At 39.5% G+C, this 24,299-nt stretch overlaps 1 protein-coding gene across 1 annotated transcript in view; it reads left to right on the forward strand.

Annotated features, from left to right (window-relative positions):
- The window catches only part of CNTNAP5 (contactin associated protein family member 5), an 883,101-nt gene extending 869,323 nt beyond the window's left edge, over positions 1-13,778 (forward strand). The window contains exons 22-25 of the mRNA XM_067742208.1: positions 2,419-2,637; positions 4,249-4,320; positions 6,555-6,728; positions 11,793-13,778. Of these exons, the coding sequence (XP_067598309.1) occupies positions 2,419-2,637; positions 4,249-4,320; positions 6,555-6,728; positions 11,793-11,818 (491 nt within the window). The 3' untranslated portion in view covers positions 11,819-13,778. The remainder of the gene's footprint in view (positions 1-2,418; positions 2,638-4,248; positions 4,321-6,554; positions 6,729-11,792) is intronic.
- The last annotated feature ends 10,521 nt before the right edge of the window (positions 13,779-24,299 follow it).

Here is a 24,299-nt window from a genome sequence, read left to right on the forward strand (position 1 = left end):
GGAATAAGATCCGGCAGTTTTGACTTAGACCCTTAAGGCATAGCTGCAGTGACATGTCACTTTCCACTGCTTTGAAATCCCACAAGGAAAAAATCTTCATACAAGTTTATGCTTCCCTTCTCTTGTCTTCCTTCTGTAAATACTTCTGATCTCTAACTCTATCCCATGAAAACTACCAATCAGTAGCTAATGTGCATTCTGAATTACACTAGGGTACATTGAGTTCTGTTGACACTCGACAAATAGCACTTAGTCTTAATTAAAGCTTTTTGGTGTGGAAGACTTTTGCATAACAGTGTTTGAGCAGTCGCTTATGCTCATAATCTCAGTCTTTGTAAGCATAGAATGAGAAATAGGCATACGTGATGCTTTCATGAGTACATAACAAATAGGTACCACCACTGTAGGATATTTACAGGAATATTTGGAAGACCATAGTTTCCTCCCCACCCCTGCCCCATGTTCTTACACACTTGAAGAGTGTCGATTCACATCTCTATTAATTTTGATTATCATTAACTGGAAAGTTCTCACAGAATCTCAAGAAGAATGGAGTGGTAGGAAGAATAATGACCCACAAAAATAGCCAAATCCTAATCCTCAGAACCTGTGAATATGTTAAGCTAACTGGTAAAGAAGAATTAATGTTGCTAAGCAGCTGTCATTAAAATAGGAAGATTGGGGCTTCCCTGGTGGCGCAGTGGTTGAGAGTCCGCCTGCCGATGCAGGGGACACGGGTTCGTGCCCCGGTCCTGGAAGATCCCACGTGCCGCGGAGCGCCTGGGCCCGTGAGCCATGGCCGCTGAGCCTGCGCGTCCGGAGCCTGTGCTCTGCAACGGGAGAGGCCACAACAATGAGAGGCCCGCGTACCGCAAAAAAAAAAAAAAAAAAAAAATAGGGAGATTATCCTTGATTAACTGGCTGAGCCCAGTACAATCACGAGGGTCCTTAAAAGTGGAAGAAGGGGCAAAAGAAGAGAATTAGTATTAAAAGTGACTTTGGAAGAAAGATACACAGAAGTGCAACATTGCTGGCTTTGAAGATACAGGAAGGGGGCTATAAACCAAGGAATATGGGTGGTTTGGGAGAGTTAGAAAAGACAAAGAGATGGGTTATTCCCTGGAGGCTCTAGAAAAAATGCAGATTAACAGCAGCTCGATTTTAGCCCAGTGAGACCGGTATCAGACTTCTGCAGAGATGTAAAACAAAACATTTGTGTTGTTTTATGCTGTTTAAGTTTGTACTAATTTGTTACAATAGCCACATAAAATTAATACATGATTTCTTTTCTTTTCCTGTAAGAAGAGAGTGATGATAAATTAGCAAGGTTTACATGGGTGTTGAAGGGGGAGACAATAATGAGGACAAAACTAGAAAAAACACTATTAAAGTATGTTAATTTCTCATTTTGATCCATATGTCCATTATATGTCTTCCCTAAATGTGGCCAACAAAGTGCTTTGTTGGTGATCCCTGGCAGCAGTCTTTGATCATTTATGATGGAAATAAATTATAATTTACCTGATAGAGAGGAAAGTCCTTGTCCTCTTCCAGAAAATAAACAGATTATCATAATAAAATATCTATCTGAACAATCTAGGTCTGTTGAAACTGTTATGCCTTAAAGGGGGGAAAAATAAAAGGTTCATCCCGTATTGTAGTTTTATGTAATTGCATCACAGCAATTTGTCCAAATGATCCTTGTTAAAATAAAGAAATGGGCTACTGACCAATCTTACCACAAATCTTGAAGACAATGAGACATTTGATCTTGTTGTGAATCATAAATGATTGCCTCATTATCTTTTATAAAGATTCAAAGATACTTTTAGAGATTGATTTCTGTCAGAAAATCCACGCTCACCGATCAGTACCACGGACAGAACTAAGCATGTGAAAATCTTGACTAGAAGGTGGGAGTACAAGCTGCTTAAAACACCAAACATGATAAACTTCTGAGAGGACCACTTTGAATTCTAACCACTCTGTCTTCCTCTTTTCATTTTTTTCTTGCTATCATTTTGAGTGAAATGTTGTAATGAGCTTTGTAGTATGCTTGAATTAATCACCAGAATCCATAAATAAATGGTGATGGAGATAATGATCTAAATTCTATCAAACATCTAGAGTGTAGAAGAGATTTACTAAGTATTCGTTACAGTTCATAAAATACATGAATGAAAATTTAGAAGTTTGAAACATTATCTCAAAGCAAGATAGCCCTAGCAATTTTCTATGATATGTAGTTGATATACTGACACTGGTAGTGGGGGGAGAGTTTGGAAAGAGGAGATAAAGAGAACTGGGGGACAATTTCCTTTATTCAAAAAATAACGAGGTAATTTCTGTAATTTCAGACATTACTTAAAGTAGATATGGAGCATAGTTTAAAAAAACTGACTGTCTTTCATGTTGCAGAGAATCTTGGATTGGATTCTGAAGTTGCTAAAGCAAACACCCTGGGTTTTGTTGGCTGTCTGGCTTCAGTCCAATACAACCATATAGCACCACTGAAGGCAGCCCTGCGTCATGCCACCACCGCACCTGTAACCATCCAAGGGATATTGACAGAATCCAGCTGTGCCTCGATGATGGATTCGGATGTGAATGCAGTGACAACGGTGCATTCTTCATCAGGTGTGCAAGAAAATACTCAAGGGAACTTCTCTCACCAGTGCTACTCTGATGTCTTCAAGAAGCTTCCAGTCTAAAGGCTAATATTACCCAATTCCTTACCTTGTATGATTACAGGTGGTTAAGAATTATGACTGATTTCTTAGTGATATTTAATATGCTTAGATAATCCTAATTGTAATGAGTAGTTAGAAATAGATATATGTGTATATATTTAACTGTATGTACATTAACATATATGTTATTTAAAAAAAGAGCAGCAAGCTTGAAGGCACATTGATCTGTGTTGAAATCCTTGCTCTGACACTTATTGGTCTGGTGACATTGAGTTACATACATTTTTGAATAACAATCTGAAAATGTATATATATATATATATATATATATTTGCTATTGTTTAAGTGGTTGCTGCTCTAAGGATTAAAGAGTTTAGGGGTCGGGAAGGCAGGCTGGTTGTTGATCTATCAATAATACAATTCATGTGATTAAAAGCGACCTTCCTTGATAAAAGGAAAGTCCCACAGGACTACCATCCATATACCTTCTCTTATTTTGCCGCTTCCTAAAATACTTTTTCTTAGTCACTGTCATCCTACGTGTCTTGGATGTTCTTAGGATTTATTTTAATCAGGTGTGGTCATCAATTGCTGAATAAGTTATGAATTACAAGCAAAGAAAGGGCACAGAGTTTTGCTGCTGCCTGCTCATCACAAATCTTGGTGTTTTCTTGGCAATGGTCAGGTATGTATACTAGAAAGAACCTGAGTACGACACTTGGCTAACCTTGATTGGAATTCTGAATCTTCCATGAATGAACTACAGAACTTTGGGCAGGTTACTTAATGGCTTTGATATAATTTCCTTATCTGTGAGATTGGAAAAAATTATAATCATGTTGTAGTCATTTCTTGAGGATTAAATGATACAGCAATACTAATGAGAGGTGCTATAGGTCCTGACAATTTTATGTGCACTATATGCATACCTATAGGATCATTACCTCCCTTTAATACATTTGCAGATTGCTATTTAAAAAATGTATGTAGCTCACTGTCACCAGACCAATAAGTGTCAGAGCTAGGATTCGAAACCAGGTCTATGTGCCTTCAAACTTGATGCTCTTTGTTTTTTTTACACCGTATATGTTAATGTACATATAGTAAAATGTGTGAGGGTTTCTTGGGGGTGCTAATTCACCAGCAATTTGCCCTTTCCTGCCAATGGAGTCAGAAATCTATTGTAATTAAAGAAACCTCTGAATCAGAGGCAGGTGTGCTTGAGGGAAGAAGTCGTTGACATGCATAGGAACTGTCCAGCAAATAATAAAGGGACTTCAAGGGTAGGCTGAGAGGTAAGCTGCAGGCCAAGGCAGATACAAGCAGAGTACCACCATCATGTCTTTTAACCTCTTGTCTTACAACTTACATAGAAACGAACAGGGTCATGAAACTACGGGGTGTAAGCAGTATACTTAAAATGCTTTTCTGGGTATGTTTGGCTTCCTTCCAAAATGCCAACTATTTGAGAACACCTGGTCTAACACACAGGTGTGTCATCACAATGCCATATTTCAGATCTTCTTCTAGGGCTTTGAGTGTCTTTTACACCTTTCAGATCTTTTTGGGAAGACAGATGAGCGGGAACCACTCACCAACGCAGTGCAAAGCGACTCGGCTCTCATCGGAGGTAAACCATTCTTTGTGGCGGAAAGCAGAAAAGACATCAGTGGTTCTGTGCTCTGGAGAAACTTACCTGAATCCTTCCTCAGTGTGGCTATCCAGCACCCAGAACCCTGCATGATCTAAGAACGTGAGGTTTTTCATGAATAATCACACATGCTGGGATGATCAAAGGCACCCTCCCCTCCAAGCCCGGCACCAGCAGCTCTATGAAGGGATCCCTCCCTGAACCACCAGGCAGCTGAGCGCATAGTCAACAGTTGGATAATTTACTTTGAGACAGGCAGCGTGCATCCTGTCGATCTCATCCACTTGTCATTTTTCCTAAAGCACAAAGCAAACTAATAAAACTACATATGGGAAAAAGCCATGTTGGGGCAGACAGATGGGCAAAGCTGTAGTGCTGTTGGGTTTTCTCCACCGAGTGGATCTAATGAACACGGTGAAGCCCACGGGACTGTAGTTTCCGATCTAGCAGCACATATGGTTACAGAGGAAGCTCCTGTCCGCTCTGCTGTGAGCTCAGCTCTCCCTCCCACCCCCATTGCTTTTCCATTTTCTCACAGCCTCTTGGCCTCACTGCTCTGTATCCTGCCTCAGCTTGGCTGTTGCCTCCAGGAGTTTGATTTTTCCATCTGGGCCTTGCAACACGGAATGACTCCCAAACTTGTTTAATGTAAGATGCCTGTGAGAGACAGAATTCATTTCCATCTGAGAACCATGGTCCTCACAGGTGGCCCCATCTCTGCTTTCTGACAGGCTAGAGGGACTAATTCACACCAGATGGAGTTCTGCTCTTAAAAATCAACAGTAACCATTTATTTAACTGCTATGGAAAGAACCCTCACTATGGGTCAGGACCAGTGCTAAGTACAAGAATCCAAGGCTGAAAGACATGGATGCTGCCCCACAGCTTGGTAGGGGCAAGGTGGGGTGGGATGGGTAAACAGGTAACAATAGAACCAGTGAGTAGTGTTTTAGGCTGGAAGGACAAGTGGCAAGGGGAGCACAGAAGTGCATTGTTACAATAAGGTTGTGAGGAAACACACACACACACACACACACACACACACACACTTTCCTTAAAGAAGTTCTTCAAATGTCTGACCTGAATATCTACTTCAGGGTAAAGAGTCCAAGTTGATTTTTGTTTGGCGACAAGAAATATAGGAAACCATTTGGTGCCTGTTTCTCTTCCTATAATTTCTCATTTGACAAATGGAGAAAAGACTTTTGTGACTGCTGACTTTTTCCCACCCACGTACAGGCTTCTATGAGTCTGTTTAAGGCAGGAAATTCATCCCAACCCCTGAGAAAAATTCCTGGAGGTTCACATCCTCCCACCCTGAATAGAGTAGAAACTGGTTCTGTATTTCATCTCTAAATGCTGCAGCTCATTCCACGGTATCACTCACTATATCCAATTTATTTCTAGGTTTGTTAACTTACCTAGTTTTACTCTGCCTTGTAAACTTTGCTGATTTTGCTATTCCCTTCTCAAGAGCCTTCCTGGCAAGGGTAGGGACAAGACCTTAGGGTCAGGGAGGACAGCTTGCCAAGTAGGTCCCATAAAATCACATACAATCAAAGTAGGATAGTATCTGACACAACAGGGCAGAAGTTTGCCATTGCAGTTGACTCTGGAGGACAGAGGGGTACCATCTTCAAACGAGCCTATACCTTGCAGAGTGCACAGCAGGGTAGAATGCCCTGAATATTTAGTAAGCATTTCATTATTAATAAAACATTTTTAGCAAAGCAAAAATATACCATAAACAAGTTTACATCCATAGAGCATGTATTGGGAAGTGAGATATCTACATATTTTCTAGGATGCTAAATTAGTTCTAAGGTACTTATTTGCAAGATGACAAAGAAATGTGCTAATTAGAAATGATTCAGACACATTCTTTAAAGCAGGTCTTAAAGGAATTTACTAAGAGATCCTTTGCTAGTCTGATTCCATATCTATTTGATGGCTTTCTTAGTCCATTAAATAAAACCTCCTCGTATTGAAACTGGCTTGAGCACTCACTAGCCTGAAAGAGGAGGTTTTTTTGTGACTGAAGCCTGAATGCATTTCAGCCTGTGTTTATTTCTGGACATGCGGCAGAGTTTGTTGTTTGTTTGTTTTTTGTTTGGTTCTTTCTCCTAAGTGCCTTTCTTGTCTACTTTGCATTCTCTCTCTTGACCAGATGATCTGTGATAATCTCCCTCTCTCTCGTCCCTCTTTCTCAACAGGAGTAATAGCAGTGGTGATATTCATCATCTTCTCCATCATCGGCATCATGAGTCGTGTCCTTTACCAGCATAAGCAGTCACATCGTACCAACCAGATGAAGGAGAAGGAATATCCGGAAAATTTGGACAGTTCCTTTAGAAATGACATTGATTTGCAAAACACAGTGAGCGAGTGTAAGCGGGAATATTTCATCTGAAAAACTGCAGGGCCACCTCATACTCTTCCTTTGTTGCTCATTTTTGGTTTCTCCTTCTCCTCTTTCTCCTATCTTTCATTTTGGTCATCCTCTTTCTCTTTTTTCCTTTTAGTTTTAGAACATACCTGCATTCACCACAGCATCTATCCCCTCGAACCAGCTCAGAATACCAGGCAGCTATGGCGACTGCCTTCCTCTGTGACACACTTATAATGGTGAAAACGATCATTCAAGAGACCGATTACTTTAGACAAGGAAGAGACACATGTGTGCACATGTCCATATTCAGTTCCATATTTCCACTTTCTAAGACGCAGCCTTCAGTTCTGCAACCATTCAGTCTTTCAGGCTTACCTTGAACCTGAGCTCTGTGACTTCGGCATGAAGCGGTCATCCTCAACACCCTTCCCCATTTCAAGTCCACTCCGACCAGGGAACTCAGGGTACCAAAACAAGATGCTAGGGCCTGGTTTGTGTCAGTGGCACTTTAAAAGGAACAAGAGAGGTTTGTTGTGTGTTAATTTTCCCCCCACAGGAAGCCCATTACCCTAACTCATCATCATTGTTCGCTCTGACTCATCCCCTGAGTATTTCAAATATAGGATTCCTGATAGTCGTGAGCTATTGCTTTGTTCCTTTCTTACCACTCTTTTCCAGGGCTGACACTTTAGAACAGCACACAATAGCGTAAACCTAGGGGAAGCATGGAAAATAGTCGCTTGAAACTAGGAGGTAAAAAGAAAGCTGCTAGGAAGTAGATGTTCTATAACTTAAAAAATGCCTCTTCCAATTTTGTGAGAAACGCTAGCTAAGTTATTCCTGGCATTATTATATTGATAGATATATATATCATTGCTGCAGCAAATAGCAATTCAAATAAAAGTCTAAATTAGCACTTGGTACCATGAAAGAGCTTAAACCACCTTAACCCAGCTTTAAAGAAAAACAAAAACAAAAAACAAAGCAAGACAAACAAAAAACTGCATGAAAGCAAAGAAATACCAAACAGAATTCTTTCCTTCCCTCCCCTCACTAAAGATATGGTGAAGAAAGTAAACACAGGTTTCACATTTTAGAATAGATATAATAATCCATGTCTGTCCACTGAGCCATTTCTCTAGGAGGTTTAGGATGAACTGATGTGTGAGGCATTCTGACTAGCTCCAGGGAGACCCCACTGCATAATCTGAGAGGAGCCCTTAAGTCCTACAGCACATCACATTTTCAGATGTGCTTCATCCTATGTATATAAAGGCCCCACACACACTTCTTTCTGCAGGCATAAACTCAGATGATGCAGTGACACATTTCAGGGTATCTGCCCCTTTTGATACCAAAACATCCATGAAACACAGTCATTCCTTCAAGAAGTTATCTTGGGCACATACACGAGGTGGTGGTACGAAACCTGGTGATTTTGCTGTAGTGATATTCCTCACGCTTTGCCTCTGGTGCAGCTTCAGGAAAAAAGATAAGGGGGAAAGGATATAAATGCTCCGGTAAGCTGGGAATGCGAAGAGAATGGCCCACAGACGTGGAAATTACTTGCTGATTCTCTTTACAAGACAGACTCGATTTGCATCCCATCTTGTTCTCCGTGTGTCTGTCACTTCTGACTATTTAACACTTTCCTGCATGATAAGGCTCACAAGGAGGAACTCCTCAGCTTCACCCCATTTCAGGTCTATTCCAGGCTTTTCTTTCAGTGGCAGAGCGCGTGGGGTAAGGATTTCGTTTGTAATCATATTTCTCAACTTGAAGATGTTGTTCCAAATACACCCTCTCTTTTAAAACTTTTCTGTGGATTCTTACTTAATCATTCCCATTATATCCTTTTGCTAGCAAATTTATTTTAAAGTGGTTCTAACAAGGGTAACTTTTTTTCCTTCTAACTTTAATAAGATGAATAATCCATTCATAAGAGGAAAGATCTTTACTGTTTCTTCCTGCCCTGTTCTCTCCTATTTCCAGTGTTCACTCCTGAATTTTCTCTTTCCATAAAAATGCTATATAAATCAGCCTTTTGCTTGGTGACATAGTCCTTCATCCCCTGAAATAGAAGTCACCATGAAGTGTAGTGGGTTTAGTCCAAAGCATCTCCAGTGATGAATTGGAAAGGAAAAGGAAGGTGTGAGTAATAAAACTGGAACTGCTCATTATTCAATCTCTGAGAATTAGGGACTATATTTTGCTGACCCAGTATTGATAGAAGAAATGGAGTACTAACAGAGGCCGCCTTGGAGGATCTGCTTTTCTCATCCACTTTTATAGGCTTGTGGGGGGTTCTGCAGGGTGAAAAATTTGAGAAGCTCCATCCTTGTCACATCTGCACTACAGAATCTACCAGCAAACCTCCCCACATCTGTAGACTATCCATCCATCCATACTGCGTATCACAGACTTAATGACGAATGCCAAGACAGTGCGATCAGCACGTCACTCTTATAAGAAGAGTCTCAGGGCTAAATCAGAATTATTTTTACAGGGTTGGAATATTTCATAACCCCAGAGAACACTAACTTTCACCAGATGTGTATGGAAAGCAAGCAAGCTGCTCTCTCCAAAGGAAAACACAATTTGCAATGACAAGTGCAAACTCTGCCTGTCTTTCCTCCGTGGTACCAAGATCCATGGAGTTTTGTGTAATTGTTGAGTTGTGTGAGTGTTTCAATCCTTGAACAATTATAATCTAAAACTAACAGTCCTTGAAAGCATTCTAATGCCTCCTTAACCACAGTTTTCTGCTTCAGTTTCCTGACTGCATGCTCTGGCCAACTGGATCGCCATAATCCTACATTTTAACCCTCACTCTTTGGTAATGGCTGTTTACCAACATATTTTATGGAATGTGGTCACTTTACAGGAAAACCAAAAAATACCTGTGCAATTTCACATTCTAGGGGGGCTATTTCATTGATACTATTCCCACCAAACAAATCTATTTATGTAAGCAGCAGTGTATTTGCTTACCTTAAATATATATTTAACACTGCATCTCTGTGTGTGTGTATAGGTTAGATCACCATGGTTTTTAGGAGAACTTGTCTACAGAATTAAACATTTTTCACTTCTCTAGATATATTTTTAAAAAAAGCTTAGCCCTTCTGTACTCTGAACTGCAAATGTAATATTTATTTTAAGGATCCTAGGGCTGATTCTTTTAAAACAGTTTTTTATCCTTTAGTAATAACAGAGATGGTACCCACCTGACTTCCACATTTTGTCAGACTTATGCCCACCACAGGAGTAGGATCAGAACAAATGAAAACCCTTGTTCTGTACTTTATTCATTAATGAAGTTTTTATTGAATACCCAATACTTCAAAGGTTGTGCTAGATATTGGGTGTGTTCATACAAATTACGCCTTGTTCTTGCCCTTGGGAAGCCCAAAGTCTAGCAGGGGAGGCATGTATTGTTGTAATAGGGGTATGCATAAAATGCTGTAGAATATAGGGCTAAGGTTCTACACTATCATTCTTGTAACATCTTTGCTAGAGATGGAAAGAAACATACTTTCTGGAAAATATTTATATATTTTTTTTCTTGCTTTTTACTTCCACCTTCAGTAAGCTGACTTTGTTTCTCTTCCTTGAAGCAAATGTCAGTCTATGCTGGTGTGTTTCTGTGGAGGGAGATGGGTTGACTCTTTAGGGGTGAGAGTAACTGATACCTGTCTCTAGAGAACTTTTGGGGAGGGTACATTCTCCCCATTCTTGTTTTAATTCTGGGTGGGGGGTTCTGAAAGTCCTCCTTTCATGGGTCAGAACTAAGTGACAACTCGGGGACCCTATTTGAGGTAGGAAACAGCAATCTCCACTTCTCCCCTCTTCCTTTTTTTTCAGTTCTTTTTCTTCATGTATTGGTGACCTATTGCATGCCCTTGTTCTTCTAGACGTTCCTTAAGGGGTCTTTGTCATACCCCAGCTCCTCCTAAAACCCTACTGTGTCCTGATGAACCATTTTGACTCAATTTAGGAAGATCTCTGAGAATGGATGAAGGATATTTTTGAGTAATTCATTGACTCAAAGTGTCATGCATCTAAGTGAGGTCTCATGTCTGTGCTCTGGGGGAATTTTTCCAATCCTGAAAATCACACGTTTCTCTTCTCTGCAGTAAGCTCATTCAGTTACAGGAGCTACACTGGGAAGCTCCAAGACATTCAGGAGTTAGGAATCAGGCTGGTGAATTCTTTCTTATAAAAAGTCTTGACAGCTTGTCCACCAACGCCCGGTGTTCTTTAAATACCCCCTTAGCTACAATCCATCAAAACAGCATTGGGAATTGGGAAAAGCCTGCCAAAGGGAATTTGAGACACAGTGTATAGCTCTGCTACTCATTTTTCCTTAACCTCAAGGCTTGGACATAATTAGTCCCCCATTGTCCTAGAGGTCCCAAGTAGACCAAATAAACAAAGAGTCTTCCTTATTCCTGCAGGTGCAAAGGTGGTTAAAGGAAGATGGTGCCGCCAAACTCAAAACTTCCAGAATACTTGGAAGATAACTGAGTGCTATTTCATGCCTCTCATGCAGTTTGATAGTGTTTTCTTTAAAAAACACAGAGTCTGATTGAATTACTTCGATGTACTGTTCTTGGGTCTTTTTTACCCTATCCCCATCTCCTCACCCACACTCTTACTTGTTAAGCCATCTAGTTTGCAGATTTTGCTTGTCCTTAGTTTTCATCCCTGCTTTCACAACTTCCAAATAGTTGAACCTCCTAAAGGGAAAAAAAAATCACAAACACACACCTACACAAACTCTTTGTCAAAATAGGTTTGTTATTCAGGCTTCCTTTGTGACATTCTCCATACATCTCTGTTTGACAGGGAGAGACACATTTCCTTTTGAGTTGACAGTTATTGGAAGCCTTCATAGAAGGTTTTTATATTTAACTCTTTTTTTCTGTTTTTGAGTAACTTTTGTGTTACTTTCCACTAAGGTACTCTGAGGGAGAACAGAAAAGCACACTTTTTTTTTTTTTTTTTTTAGTGAAATATCGTACTTTGTAAGCAAATTGTCTCTCTTTTATAATGTTTATAGTCTACAAAGTGGCCGAACAGATGTGAGCAAAGATGAAGGCAAAAGTTGGTTTGGGTGTTTTGACCACACCCCCTGGGAACAGGTTGAGGAGGAAGAGGGGACACATGGAGACAACTGATAACCATCCTGCAAGAGAAAAGTCACTGCTTCCACATGACTCACTGGCAGCTGCTCCTCCCACTCTCCTGGCTCCTAACTCAGGAGTCTCTTTAATGCACTTGGATCATCACCTTAGGAAAAGAGGCAATATCATGGGCTTTGCATGAAGAATTCTTTACTTAACTTGGCACGATATTTTTGACCCTTCCCAGCTCTACATCAGCTACATCTTTTTTTTTTCTTCAAGATGTTTATTTCATCAGGAATTTTCCAGGATGCTTTAGAGCTATCACCACAATGATCTAACCAGCCCTGGCTGAATACCCAGATACAACTTTAAGGAAAAGGAACTGTCAGAAATCTCCCTAGCTCCACTATCCTGAATCAGCAGCTCCATGGGTAGAAGCCCTGAGGTCCTGAAATCAGCCTAGGGGGTCTTTCTCTCCCCTTCATTGGTCCTGCCATGCACAGGCAGGCCAGAATGATGTTGAGGTATGATACTCCCCACCCCTGACAGTGAATACTGCCAGGGACCGACCATCCAACACTACCTGGGAACACTGTTTTCTTCACCCTTCCCCAGCGATACAGGGGAGCTTTGGCAAAATGGCAGGAGAAAATAAGAGAGTAATCCTAAGCCATGATCAAAGGTGAAGCTAATTGTTTTAGTGATTAAATCCTAGTCTTTATTTTCATGAGCATATTCTTTCATGCTTCTGATTCCAGCAGTAGCCTCAGAGGACGTGAAAACAGGATGCAACAGGATCGTTGTATTCCCCTGCAGACTCTTTGGAAGGCCTTCCCATAGTAGAATTTTCAGTGACACCTTAGGGGGTAGTATTAATGAGCTTCTGCCTAGTCAGACGTTCCCATCATAGTCAATCCCATCCCCAAGTCTTCACAGGAAAAAGTCTCTTCTCTTTGAATGGCAGTGCCAACCTGTGTAACCTTCTCCTGCCTTAAATACTCATGCAAAAAATACCAAACTTTGCTTACAACACCATAGTTATATGGTGAGAAGGACTTTGTATTTAGTGAGGTCCAGCATCAAGAATGTTCTCCTTCTGAATCTGGTAGTTGACAGGCCTCCTGATAATGCTGTGCTATCTTGGGCTGTCACTTCCCTCGGTGCACTGGAGGAGGCTCAAAAGGTGCAGAGGTGTCATCAGGAATAAGAATGCAGGCTGAGGGAGGAACCACAAGTCTGCCTCCAGGATATGCTAGGTAAGGAGCCAGCAAACTTTTTCTGTATAGGGCCAGATAGTCAGTACTTTAGGCTTTATAGAACAGACTGTGTTGCAACTACTCACCTTTGCTCTTGTAGCAGGAAGAGGGCCATACATGGACAAAGAGGCGTGGCTACGTTCCAACAAAACTTTATTGACAAAAATAGGCAACAGGTCAGATTTCGTCTGTGGGCTGCAGTTTGCTGAGCCCTGTGATACCATATTACAATGTCCACTTCAGATGGGAAATCAGTCTTGTTCTGGCATATAGTGGTCCTCCTTTTTGAAGAATGGGAAAGAGTAGGGAGATTATTTTTAACAAGGAAACAATAAAATACAAAATAACCTCTTCAAAAATATAGATGTCAGATCCTTATTACGGCAAAAGCACAAAGCAGGTCACCTCTCTCTGTAGATCTTCTGGAGTCTAGCTTTTCCTTTTGACTTTCTCATTTTTGTTCCTGAAACAGAATCCCAAATGATGTTGCCTCATTCCAAGTCAGTTTTGTAGACCACGTAACATGTCTTAATACACTGTATGGGGAAAAATGAAAGTTAGCCTTAGATTTCTTTGTTTTCTATGGTTCCTGTTGTACAGAAGAAAGACTTACACTGTAAATAATGTATATTTAATAAAGAGAGAATTTTGTATGATTTTGTGTGGAAGACAAATGCCTCTTGCTGTGTTTTCTTGGGTTGATGAAGGGTCACACAATTAATCCCTTGGTGCCTATTCTTATTCCTTAGACCATTAACTCCCAGACAACATGACCTGTGGGGATTCTGGAGAAACATGAACCTCCCACTTCCTAGGTTTATTGATTTCACCAGGCTTAAAAGGGGTGCCACGGGCTCTCTGAGCCCTCAGCAGTTTTTACTGGCTTGTGAGCCTGGCTCAGATGTGTACAAGAGCAAGCTCATTGACTTGGTTAGAAGTCAAGTTCAAGGCTCAGAAGCCACTCTGGTTTCAGGGATGCACATGAAACCTGGGCTGGGTGGGGGGAGTGCTCCTAACCCTTACCCACTAACTCACAGAAGCCACTTGCTTCACCTTGCCTTGCCTTCCCTTTCTTCTCACAGACAGTCTTAACTCCAGCTGTTTGAGATGTTAATCATGCATCGTCATGAAATGGAACTCACTTCATAGTGTGTTTATTAAGATTTCTATGTATGGGGTAGTCAGTCAACATACAGAAATTGAAAATGGACATAGATTTTCAACAGGACAGTATCATGACACCTTAGATTTAACTTTCTTTTTTTTTAAATTCATTTTATTGAAGTAGAGTTGACTTACCATGTTGTGTTCATTTCTGCTATACAGCAAAGTGATTCAGTTATATATATAGATGTATTCATTCTTTTTCATATTATTTTCCATTATGGTTTATTGCAGGATATTGAATGTTGTTCCCTGTGCTATACAGTAGGAACTTGTATGATATAACTTATGTGTGGAATCTAAAACATGACACAAATGAAATTATCTATGAAACAGACTCAGATTTAACTTTCAAAAACTCATCTAACTGCACAGTGGAGAGTGGACCCTAGGGAAACAAAAGCAGAAGAATATGTATAGTTGGTATGCATTTCAGAAGCCTGAGGGAGGGTATGGTGGCTGGGACCAGGGCTGTCATAGCAGAGGTTGTAATAATAACTGGGTCCAGACAGAACCAAGAGGGCTTGCTGACAGATTAGAGGGAAAGTGTGAGGGAAGCAAAGAATCCAGAAAGATGAGAATATTTGGCTTAAGGAACTGAATGGATAGGAGCAAATTGTTTTGTTTTGAGGGAGGGTGGCTGTGAAGTGGGAAAAGTGGATAACAAATTCAGCTTGGGATTTGTTAAGTTTGAGATTCCAACTAGGCAACAAGTGTGGATGCAGAACAGGTATCTGGGTATATATGTCTGCAGTTCAGTAGTGAGGTCTGGTCCAGAGAGACACTTGGGAGATATATGTGTATGTGTATATATGTTTAGGTATGGACATATGTGTGTGTGTGTGTGTGTGTGCACATGTATGAAAGAGAGAGAGAGAGAGAGGCTCATCGAGATCATCTACAGTGTGAGTGTAACTAGAAAATGGAGCCTGGAACTGTGGTCTGTCAGAAGAGGAAGGGCCACACATGAAGGAATGAGGAAAACCAGATGAGTACATCGGAGCCCAGAAAACAAAGCGCTTAATCAAGAAGAAGTAGACAATCCTTCAACGCTACCGAGAACCTAAGTCAGATGAGAATAAATAAACATCTTTGGCCTTAACAATATGAAGGCATCCATGACCCATTTTCGAGCCACTTGATGAAGAAGTGGGGAGGAGATTCCATTTGTAATCATCTGACACCATGGAGAAGGCAGGGAACAACAGGGACCAAGGCTCAAAGGAGTCTAATAGGGTGGACATGCATGAACTTGGAGCCAGGCCCACTGGGGCTCAAATCACATAAAATCCCATTCTCTAGTTTTGTGCCTTAAATAAATAAACCACTGTAATCCTTACTTTTTTTCAGACGTAAAAGGGGAAAAACTAAAACAAAAAGCTTCACAGATCCTGAGGAATAAATGAAACAATACATGCAAACCACGTAGCCAGGTCCGTGGTCTGTGGAGCCCTCCATAAAAACTCCCTGTCTTTATCACCTTACCACCTCCTAACCCATAGGAAACAATGGCACGTGTCGCACAGAATTTAATAAAGGGAGACACAGACAAGGCAGGGGTGCTTTGTTTGTCAAGGGTGGACAGGACTAGGAAGATGTCTTGCGTCGTAGCTGTAGCTCTGCCAACGATGAGCTTTGGAGGTGCCCCAGCCCCCGCCCCCCAAAAGAGAGTCCGTGATTCTAAATACTGAAATGAATCAGGTATCTTAAAAGAAACTTTTGGAATACGTTTTGCTATCAGAGGAACTGATTAGAGAATTTTTGGCCAGACAGTCTTGCCTTCAAATTCCAACTCTTGTAATCAGTAGCTGAGGGAAGGTAAATAAATAAGTCCATTCACATCATATTGAGTGCCTCATCACTCAATAGATTTTAAAACAATACTCATGTACTAAAAAAAAATATCAGTTTTCCTACCTTCACATAATCGGAGGGTACAAGAAGTTAGTGAAGGACTCTGTAATCTTAACCTCCTGTTCATGTCTTCATATCCGCCTTTGGTTTAAGGCTATGAAATTAAAGAGGGGAAAAAAGATGGCTCTCAGTCCAGACATATAATAGGTGGGGGAAAAAACTCTCATGCTATTTTTAATAATAAATGTTTAAACGATATATGAATCGATTTTATTTTTCATGACGCTTTAAAAATACATTTCCAAGGGCATCAATTTGATCCGGTAAATGATCTCTCAGAATCTGCACGTCTGGGCCAGGCTGAAAGCACTTTGAAGGCGCGCCAGCCATGGAGGAATGCAATTCTGACACCAACACCCACCGGGCTGCTGAAAGACAAGTCTGGAATATGAAATCCATCCGTGGGGAGGAAACATGAGCACTAATGACAGCGCTGACTAGTTGAAAAGGCAAATCCAGTTCAGCCACGTCCTCTGAGAGCCCCAGCTGTTCAAATGAGCCTTAGAGAATTAAAGGCTGTCATAGGGCATGTCTTTCACTGAAAGGAGGAGAAATGCCATCATCCCAGAGCGCACGAATATGCTCCCCAGAAGAAAGGGCTGGCGCAAAAGCTCTAGCTTCCCTGAAACTTTGGTTTGGAAAGTGTGACAACTTGTCCTTGGTTCCCAGGGCCCTTTGTTGTGTGCAAAGCTCTCATTTAAGAGCTACAGGCTTTATGAAGAGAACTGGCATAAGTCAAATATTCTTATGCAGTAATAAGGCAATAATAAAATAATTACCTTTTCTCCCTCATTCATTCAACAAACAGCTGTCAGCTCTTTTGATGTGGATTTTGAGTGAGATGATGAGAATAATCACATAAGAGGACATGACATCTACTGGCAAAGGCCCTATGGGTCTAGCTGGGGAGGCCAGCAGGTAAGTGACAAGCTGTAGAGCAGGTACTATAGAGAATGGCCCAGAGTTCTAATTAGCACAAATAATAAGGGAACAGGCATTTGACGAAAAAGTGGGTGTTGCTTCATTCATGTCTAGACCCTCAAAGGTCTAGAGAATGATTAAAAGTTAGGTTTAAAATGAAATACAAGAGGGCTTCCCTGGTGGTGCAGTGGTTGAGAGTCCACCTGCTGATGCAGGGGACACAGGTTTGTGACCCAGTCCAGGAAGGTCCCACATGCCGCGGAGTGGCTAGGCCCATGAGCCATGGCTGCTGAGCCTGCGCATCCGGAGCCTGTGCTCCGCAACGGGAGAGGCTACAACAGTGAGAGGCTCGTGTACCGCAAAAAAAAAAAAAAAGAAAGAAAGAAATACAGGAAAGGAAACAACATTTGAAAGAAGACACCAAGCCTAGAGCAAGTGTGCCAATTCAGGAGCTTGTACGCAGCTCAATATGGCTTAGAATAAGGTTAGAAAGTGGTTATCCAAATATGACAGGCAACCGAGCAAAGATGTGAGAATGATCTTTCACATCAAAGTTTCTGCATAAGGATAAGGAAAACAAAGGTGACAAAACAAGATATGTGTAAAAGTGAATCAGAATTATATTTAGGTTATACCATGTCCAGGCAAGCATTAGGTTGGATTTGATGTCAGAAGATTTCCATTCTGTTCCAACTCTCTCCTTTCTGGCTGTGTATACCAGAGAGAGTTGAATAAATATGTTGAGTTTTGCATGTCTAATTTGTAATATGAGCACAGAATATTTACTGAGTTTTTATGAATAATTAATAAAATAAGAAATGTGAAAGTATTTTTTAAACTACACAGAGCGATACAAATATTAGTTATTATTACATCTGCAAGCTTGCAGTGGGAAATAAATATCCATCGATTACGGTAGGGCCAGATAGTAAATATTTTAGGCTTTGAGGGCCAGTCTCTCATTCAACTACTCAACTCTGCCCTTGTGGTAAGAAAGCACCTGTGGACACTACATAAACAAATGAGCATGGCTGTGTTCCAATAGAACTTTATGTATGGAGATGGAAATTTAAACGACATATAATTTTCACATGACATGAAGTTAAAAAAAAATTCTTCTTTTGATTTTTTTCAACTATTTAAAAATTCAGGCTGTACAAAAGCAGGCAGTTGGCCAGATTTGACTCACAAGTCATAGTTTGCTAACTCTTTAATTAGGTAAATTATTCACTGAATTTGAAGTCCAGGCCCTGTTAGTGTGAGCAGTGGAGATATGTATAAAATATTTGCTCTTTTTCTTTTACCCAATACCATTAAAGCATGCACACAAACATAGAAAATAAGGTTGAAATTCTGAGAGCTCTCTAGAGGTGTGGAATTCAAGAGACCAATATTCTTCTCTAATGAGTTGAATGGAAAGGATTTAAAACAGAGGGTCCCCTTGGGCCACAGCTTTGACTGGCATGAGTTGGATGACCTCAGTTTCCTGCTTACCTCAAAGGGTTGCTATGAAAAAAAAAATAGAAGTGGTTGTGAGTATGAAAATACTTGTTAACTATAAAGCATATATAAATATGAATTATGACAGAGATGAACTCTCCTTTTTGTTGTAATCTTGCTTGTTTGGTTTGAGAGACCCAAAAGAACGTAGAAACTTTGGCAGAAGCCACAGGATATGAGCAGATGATACATTTAATTGTACAATCAATTACTATTATAATTGTTTTGTTTGCTCGGCATAGATAGTGTTAATACATAGGAAGATTCAAGAGGTCAATTCTAAGCTTCCAAACCTGTGTGCCTTGCATGGATAATGGGTATGTAGTAAGATATTGATTGATTCCCTAAGTCCTTAGTGAGAAATGGCAGTGCTTTGGATGGCTGGAATACCCAAGTTGGGGACCATGTCAGAAGCTCCTGAAATTATGGTCTGATTAGAATGGACATCGCTGGGATGGTGCATCAAATTCCATAACCCCAATTCCATAACCCCAAATCTCCATGTTGGAAAGGGGATAGATAATACAAACCTAATAGCTAAGCAGAAAGCAGAAAGCAATTGAAAGGCTACTTAAGGATTAAATATAGGAAGCCTATAGCTTAGCAAGATGATGCTAAGCAAAACCAAAAAAAATAAAAAAATAAAAAGAAAATAATGAAAATTTACATAAGTCAATTCGTCAAAAGTTTTGTGTTCTTCCAGAAGAGAAGAACTCTTAAACAGAAAGCCATAAAAATCCTAAGGGTTCATATGATTTATTCAGTTCTCATTTAAAAACTAAAAGGCTGGATGTGAATTTTTTAGTAGAATAACTGTCATTTTGTCATAAGGTCAAATCTCAGTGTTGAAAGATAAAGAAGAACCAGGAGCAATGTTATATTTAAATCAGAAGAATTGAATGTCATGCCCTTCAGACTTTCAATGGGCTTGGTCATGATCCCTGGCATTGACCCTAGGTACCTCTCCTTAAGAGGGGAAAAGCAACCTTCTAAAAATTACAATCTAGTCAGAAAAAAAAGAAGGAAGGAAGGAAGGAAGGAAGGAAGGAAGGAAGGAAGGAAGAAAGAAAGAAAGAAAGAAAGAAAGAAAGAAAGAAAGAAAGAAAGAAAGAAAAAGAAAGAAAGAAAGAAAGAAAAAAGCTAGCAAACCATCAAATAGCCTGTTGCGGGTAACCTAAAACAGCATGAGATGTTATGGTATTAGAACACAAGATTCTGAAAAGAACAAATCTTTCTAGACCAATTTAATTTATTTCAACAAAAATGTACAAAAATGTATGAACAAGATGGAAACAATAACAGCCATCTATCTTACCTCCAAGAAATCTTTGATCAATTCTCTCTCATAAGACATTCCTCTCAATAAGTGACAAAAGTGGAGACTTGAGAATAATATTTTTGTTGAAAAATAACTGATTTTAAAGTGATTATCAATAACTCAATCTCAGCTAGGGCCATATATATTATTTAACAATAATTAGTCCTAGAATATGTTATATTTTACAACTTATGATAACCCTCTTTAAAAATTGGGAATATCCTTATCAAATATACAGATAAAACTGACTAGGCAGAAATATTAATTTAGAAGAAATAAATGTATGTCAAGATGATATTATAAGCTGATCAAGTTAACTGTTGGGAAAAAAAAGTGACAAAATTTGATGAACATGAAGGAAAATAGCAAACACACATATTCAGAAAGGGGAAGAAGGAATTTCCTGGCGGTCCAGTGGTTGGGACTCCATGCTTCCAGTACAAGGGTCTGGGGTTTGATCTCTGGTCCAGGCTAAGGGAACTAAGATCTCACATGCCCTGTGGATTGGCCAAAATAACAAACAAGAAAACAAACTGAAAGGGGAAGTATTTGTAGAGGGTAAGATAACTTAGGTGAAAGAAGACCAAAATTTTAATAGAAAAAAGGTGAAAATGAAGGACCCTCTCTCTTCATTGTGGATTATTCCTATATGCCAAAGATGTCTGCTCCTCAGATTTTCTGGGACTGTAACATAAGTATACCTCTGTTTGCATCCTTACCTGTCAGTCTCTGAGATTCCTGAGGGCAGTGACCAAACCCTAGTACCCTTCCATATACATTCCTGAAAACATAGAAGGCTTTGGGTCCTCTCCATTAATATTGTTGAATATTGTTCAACATTAATATTGTTGAACTCAGTGGTTTGTCAGATTAAGATACCATGATAACTTGGGTGAGAAATATGGGTCAAAGAGAACTGTGATGAGTGTTCAAAAAATAATATAAAATATTTGAAAATAAATCCCATAAAATATGTGAATTTGATGAAGACATAATTGAAGTCAAGAATAAATTTCTGAAAACCTTGAAAAACTCAGCTATTATCTCTAGTTTCTTGTCACCAAACAGTTACTGAATTTCCATACACTTAGTTTCATAAATGTCCTTTAAATACTCTTTTTTAACATCTTTACTGGAGTATAATTGCTTTACAATGGTGTGTTAGTTTCTGCTTTATAACAAAGTGAATCAGTTTATACATATACATATGTCCCCATATCTCTTCCCTCTTGTGTCTCCCTCCCTCCCACCCTCCCTATCCCACCCATCTAAGTGGTCACAAAGCACTGAGCTGATCTCCCTGTGCTCTGTGGCTTCTTCCCACTAGCTATCTATTTTACGTTTCGTAGTGTATATATGTCCATGCCACTCTCTCACTTTGTCACAGCTTACCCTTCCCCCTCCCCATATCCTCAAGTCCATTCTCTAGTAGGTCTGTGTCTTTATTCCCGTCTAACCCCTAGGTTCTTAATGACTTTTTTTTTCTTAGACTCCATATATATGTGTTAGCATACAGTATTTGTCTTTCTCTTTCTGACTTACTTCACTCTGTATGAGAGACTCTAAGTCCATCCACCTCACTACAAATAACTCAATTTCGTTTCTTTTTATGGCTGAGTAATATTCCATTGTATATATGTGCCACATCTTCTTTATCCATTCATCCGATGATGAACACTTAGTTTGCTTCCATCTCCTGGCTATTGTAAACAGAGCTACAATGAACATTTTGGTACATGACTCTCTTTGAATTATACAAATCAAAACTACAATGAGATATCTCACACCGGTCAGAATGGCCATAATCAAAAATCTAGATACAATAAATGCTGGAGAGGGTATAGAGAAAAGGGAACACTCTTGCACTGCTGGTGGGAATGTAAATTGATACAGCCACTATGGAGAACAGTATGGAGGTTCCTTAAAAAACTACAAATAGAACTACCATACGACCCAGCAATCTCACTACTGGGCATATACCCTGAGAAAACCATAATTCAAAAAGAGTCATGTACCAAAATGTCCTTTAAATATTAACCTCATGTTAAGGAAAGTATTTTTGAAAGTTTCATTGATAACTTCTAACTGATAGAGACAGGACTTCCAGCCCATTTATTAAAATACATCCCAAGAGCAGCATGGTAGACTATCACAGAAACAGCACTTTCCATTTAGTTTCAGTTATTGGGCTGTTCATCCACATTGCTTTTATTATTATGAAAATAAAAATAAGAAATAACATTCAAAGCTCACATACCACCCACTACATGCCAGGTCTTCAGTGGTCTCGGAGATATGGGATGGCTAATGCTGGTCCTTGGATTGAGGGCATTCAGAATAGGCTGAGTTAAGGTCATGAGTAATTAGTGCAGCACCATTTAAACTGTGGTCTGCAAAAGAGTTATAACAGCTGTACATACATGTTCTATGGACAATTAAAGTACTATAAAAATAAACTTCACACTGGTCAGAATCGCCATCATTAAAAGTCTACAAACCAAAAATGCTGGAGAGTGTGTGAAGAAAATGGAACCCTTCTACACAGTTGATGGGAATGTAAATTTGTGCAGCCACTATGGAGAACAGTATGAATGTTACTTTAAAAACTAAAAATAGAATTACCATATGATCCAGCAATCCCAGTCCTGGTCATATATCCAGAGAAAACTATAATATGAGAAGCTACATGCACCCCAATGTTTATTGCAGCACCACTTATAATAGCCAAGACATGGAAGCAACCTAAAGGTCCATTGATAGATGAATCGATAAAGAAGATGTGGTACATATATACACTGGAATATTACTCATCCATAAAAAAGAATAAAATAATGCCATTTGCAGCAACATAGATGGACCTAGAGATTATTCTGAAGTACGTCAGAAAAAGAAAGACAAATACCATATTATATCACTTATATGTGGAATCTGAAAAAATGATACAAATAAACTTATTTACAAAGGAGGAACAGACTCACAGACGTAGAAAAAAACATGGTTGCCAAAGAGGAATGGAGGAGATAAATTAGGAGTTTGGGATGAACAGATACACACTACTATATATAAACTAGATAAACAAGGACCGACTGTATAGCACAGGAAACTATATTCAATATCATGTAATAATCTATAATGGACAAGAATCTGAAAGAAAAAATATATATGTATACATATGTGTATATATGTATATGTATGTATAACTGAATCACTTTGCTTTATACTTGAAACATTGTAAATCAACTATACAGCAATGAAAATGTTTATTATATAATTAATTAATTTAAAAAATGGTTACATGAGCAAATAATATTTGAGAAGTAAAGTATATTCTCCAAATCTGGCATTTCAACTTGTGTGGACAAGTTGTAAGAATCTCTGCAGTAAAGAAACACGATGAAATTTGTTTACCCCACATACAACAGTTTTTGAGTATGGAACGTTTTCTCCCAAACCCAATTAATTAATTTCTACTTCTGAAAGTGGACAGTATACTGGCCGAGGACTCAAAACTCTGGCTGGATCTTAGCCTCAGATCTCTTGCTAGCACCTTGTTTGACCTTGGATAAGACACTTCAGCTCTCAGCAGTGAAGTTTCCTCTAATGTAAAATGAGAGCACTATTTCAGATGTATCTCAGTGCTTGTCCAGATCGCAAGCCTGATGACACTAACAAAGGTCTCAGAGAAGAAGACACAGCTTCTTCCATATTGAGTGAGTCTAAGTCAACCCTAAGTCAACCCAAAGAACACATAATAAGCATACTTGTGGATGGTTAAGAGTGAAGACTGACAAAACTAGTTACCTGTTTGAAAAAAAAAAGAAAGAAAACCAGGCACAAAATATCAAAAATTTTCAAATTGTTCCCTGAATGTGAGCAAGAATTTAAACCTAAGTGTGTCTGAAGGATGAACAGGGAAACAGGAGAGCGGCTGATGTGGAAGAATGCAAGACTCAGACACATCAAGCTCAGGATGACAACATTTAGACAGAAGACACCCAGAAATGCTTTGTGCACGAAGGTTTAGTTAACCACCATGACATCATCCACAAAGTGAAATTCACCTCCTCCCATCCCCATTTACCACATCAGTATTGATGAGCTCCCCGGAATCTACTATCTGAGGATAGTCTATATTTCTCCAACCCTACCTTTACTTAGTTGCTATAACCTGTCTTAATAGCTAATTCCATAGGTTAGAGTTCCAGGGCAGAACAAACTATTTTTGTTTGTTTTACTAAACACATAGCCTGAAGAATTAAGGAAACGTCATTTTTCCCAAGATTTTGGGATAAATACTGCATGTTTTCCCTGATTCCCCATCAACAGCAGCAGCAGCATCTTTCCTACCATCTGAAGTATTTCAGATT

The sequence above is a fragment of the Pseudorca crassidens genome, chromosome 6 (genome assembly GCF_039906515.1).
Source record: "Pseudorca crassidens isolate mPseCra1 chromosome 6, mPseCra1.hap1, whole genome shotgun sequence".
NCBI classification, from domain to species: domain Eukaryota; kingdom Metazoa; phylum Chordata; class Mammalia; order Artiodactyla; family Delphinidae; genus Pseudorca; species Pseudorca crassidens.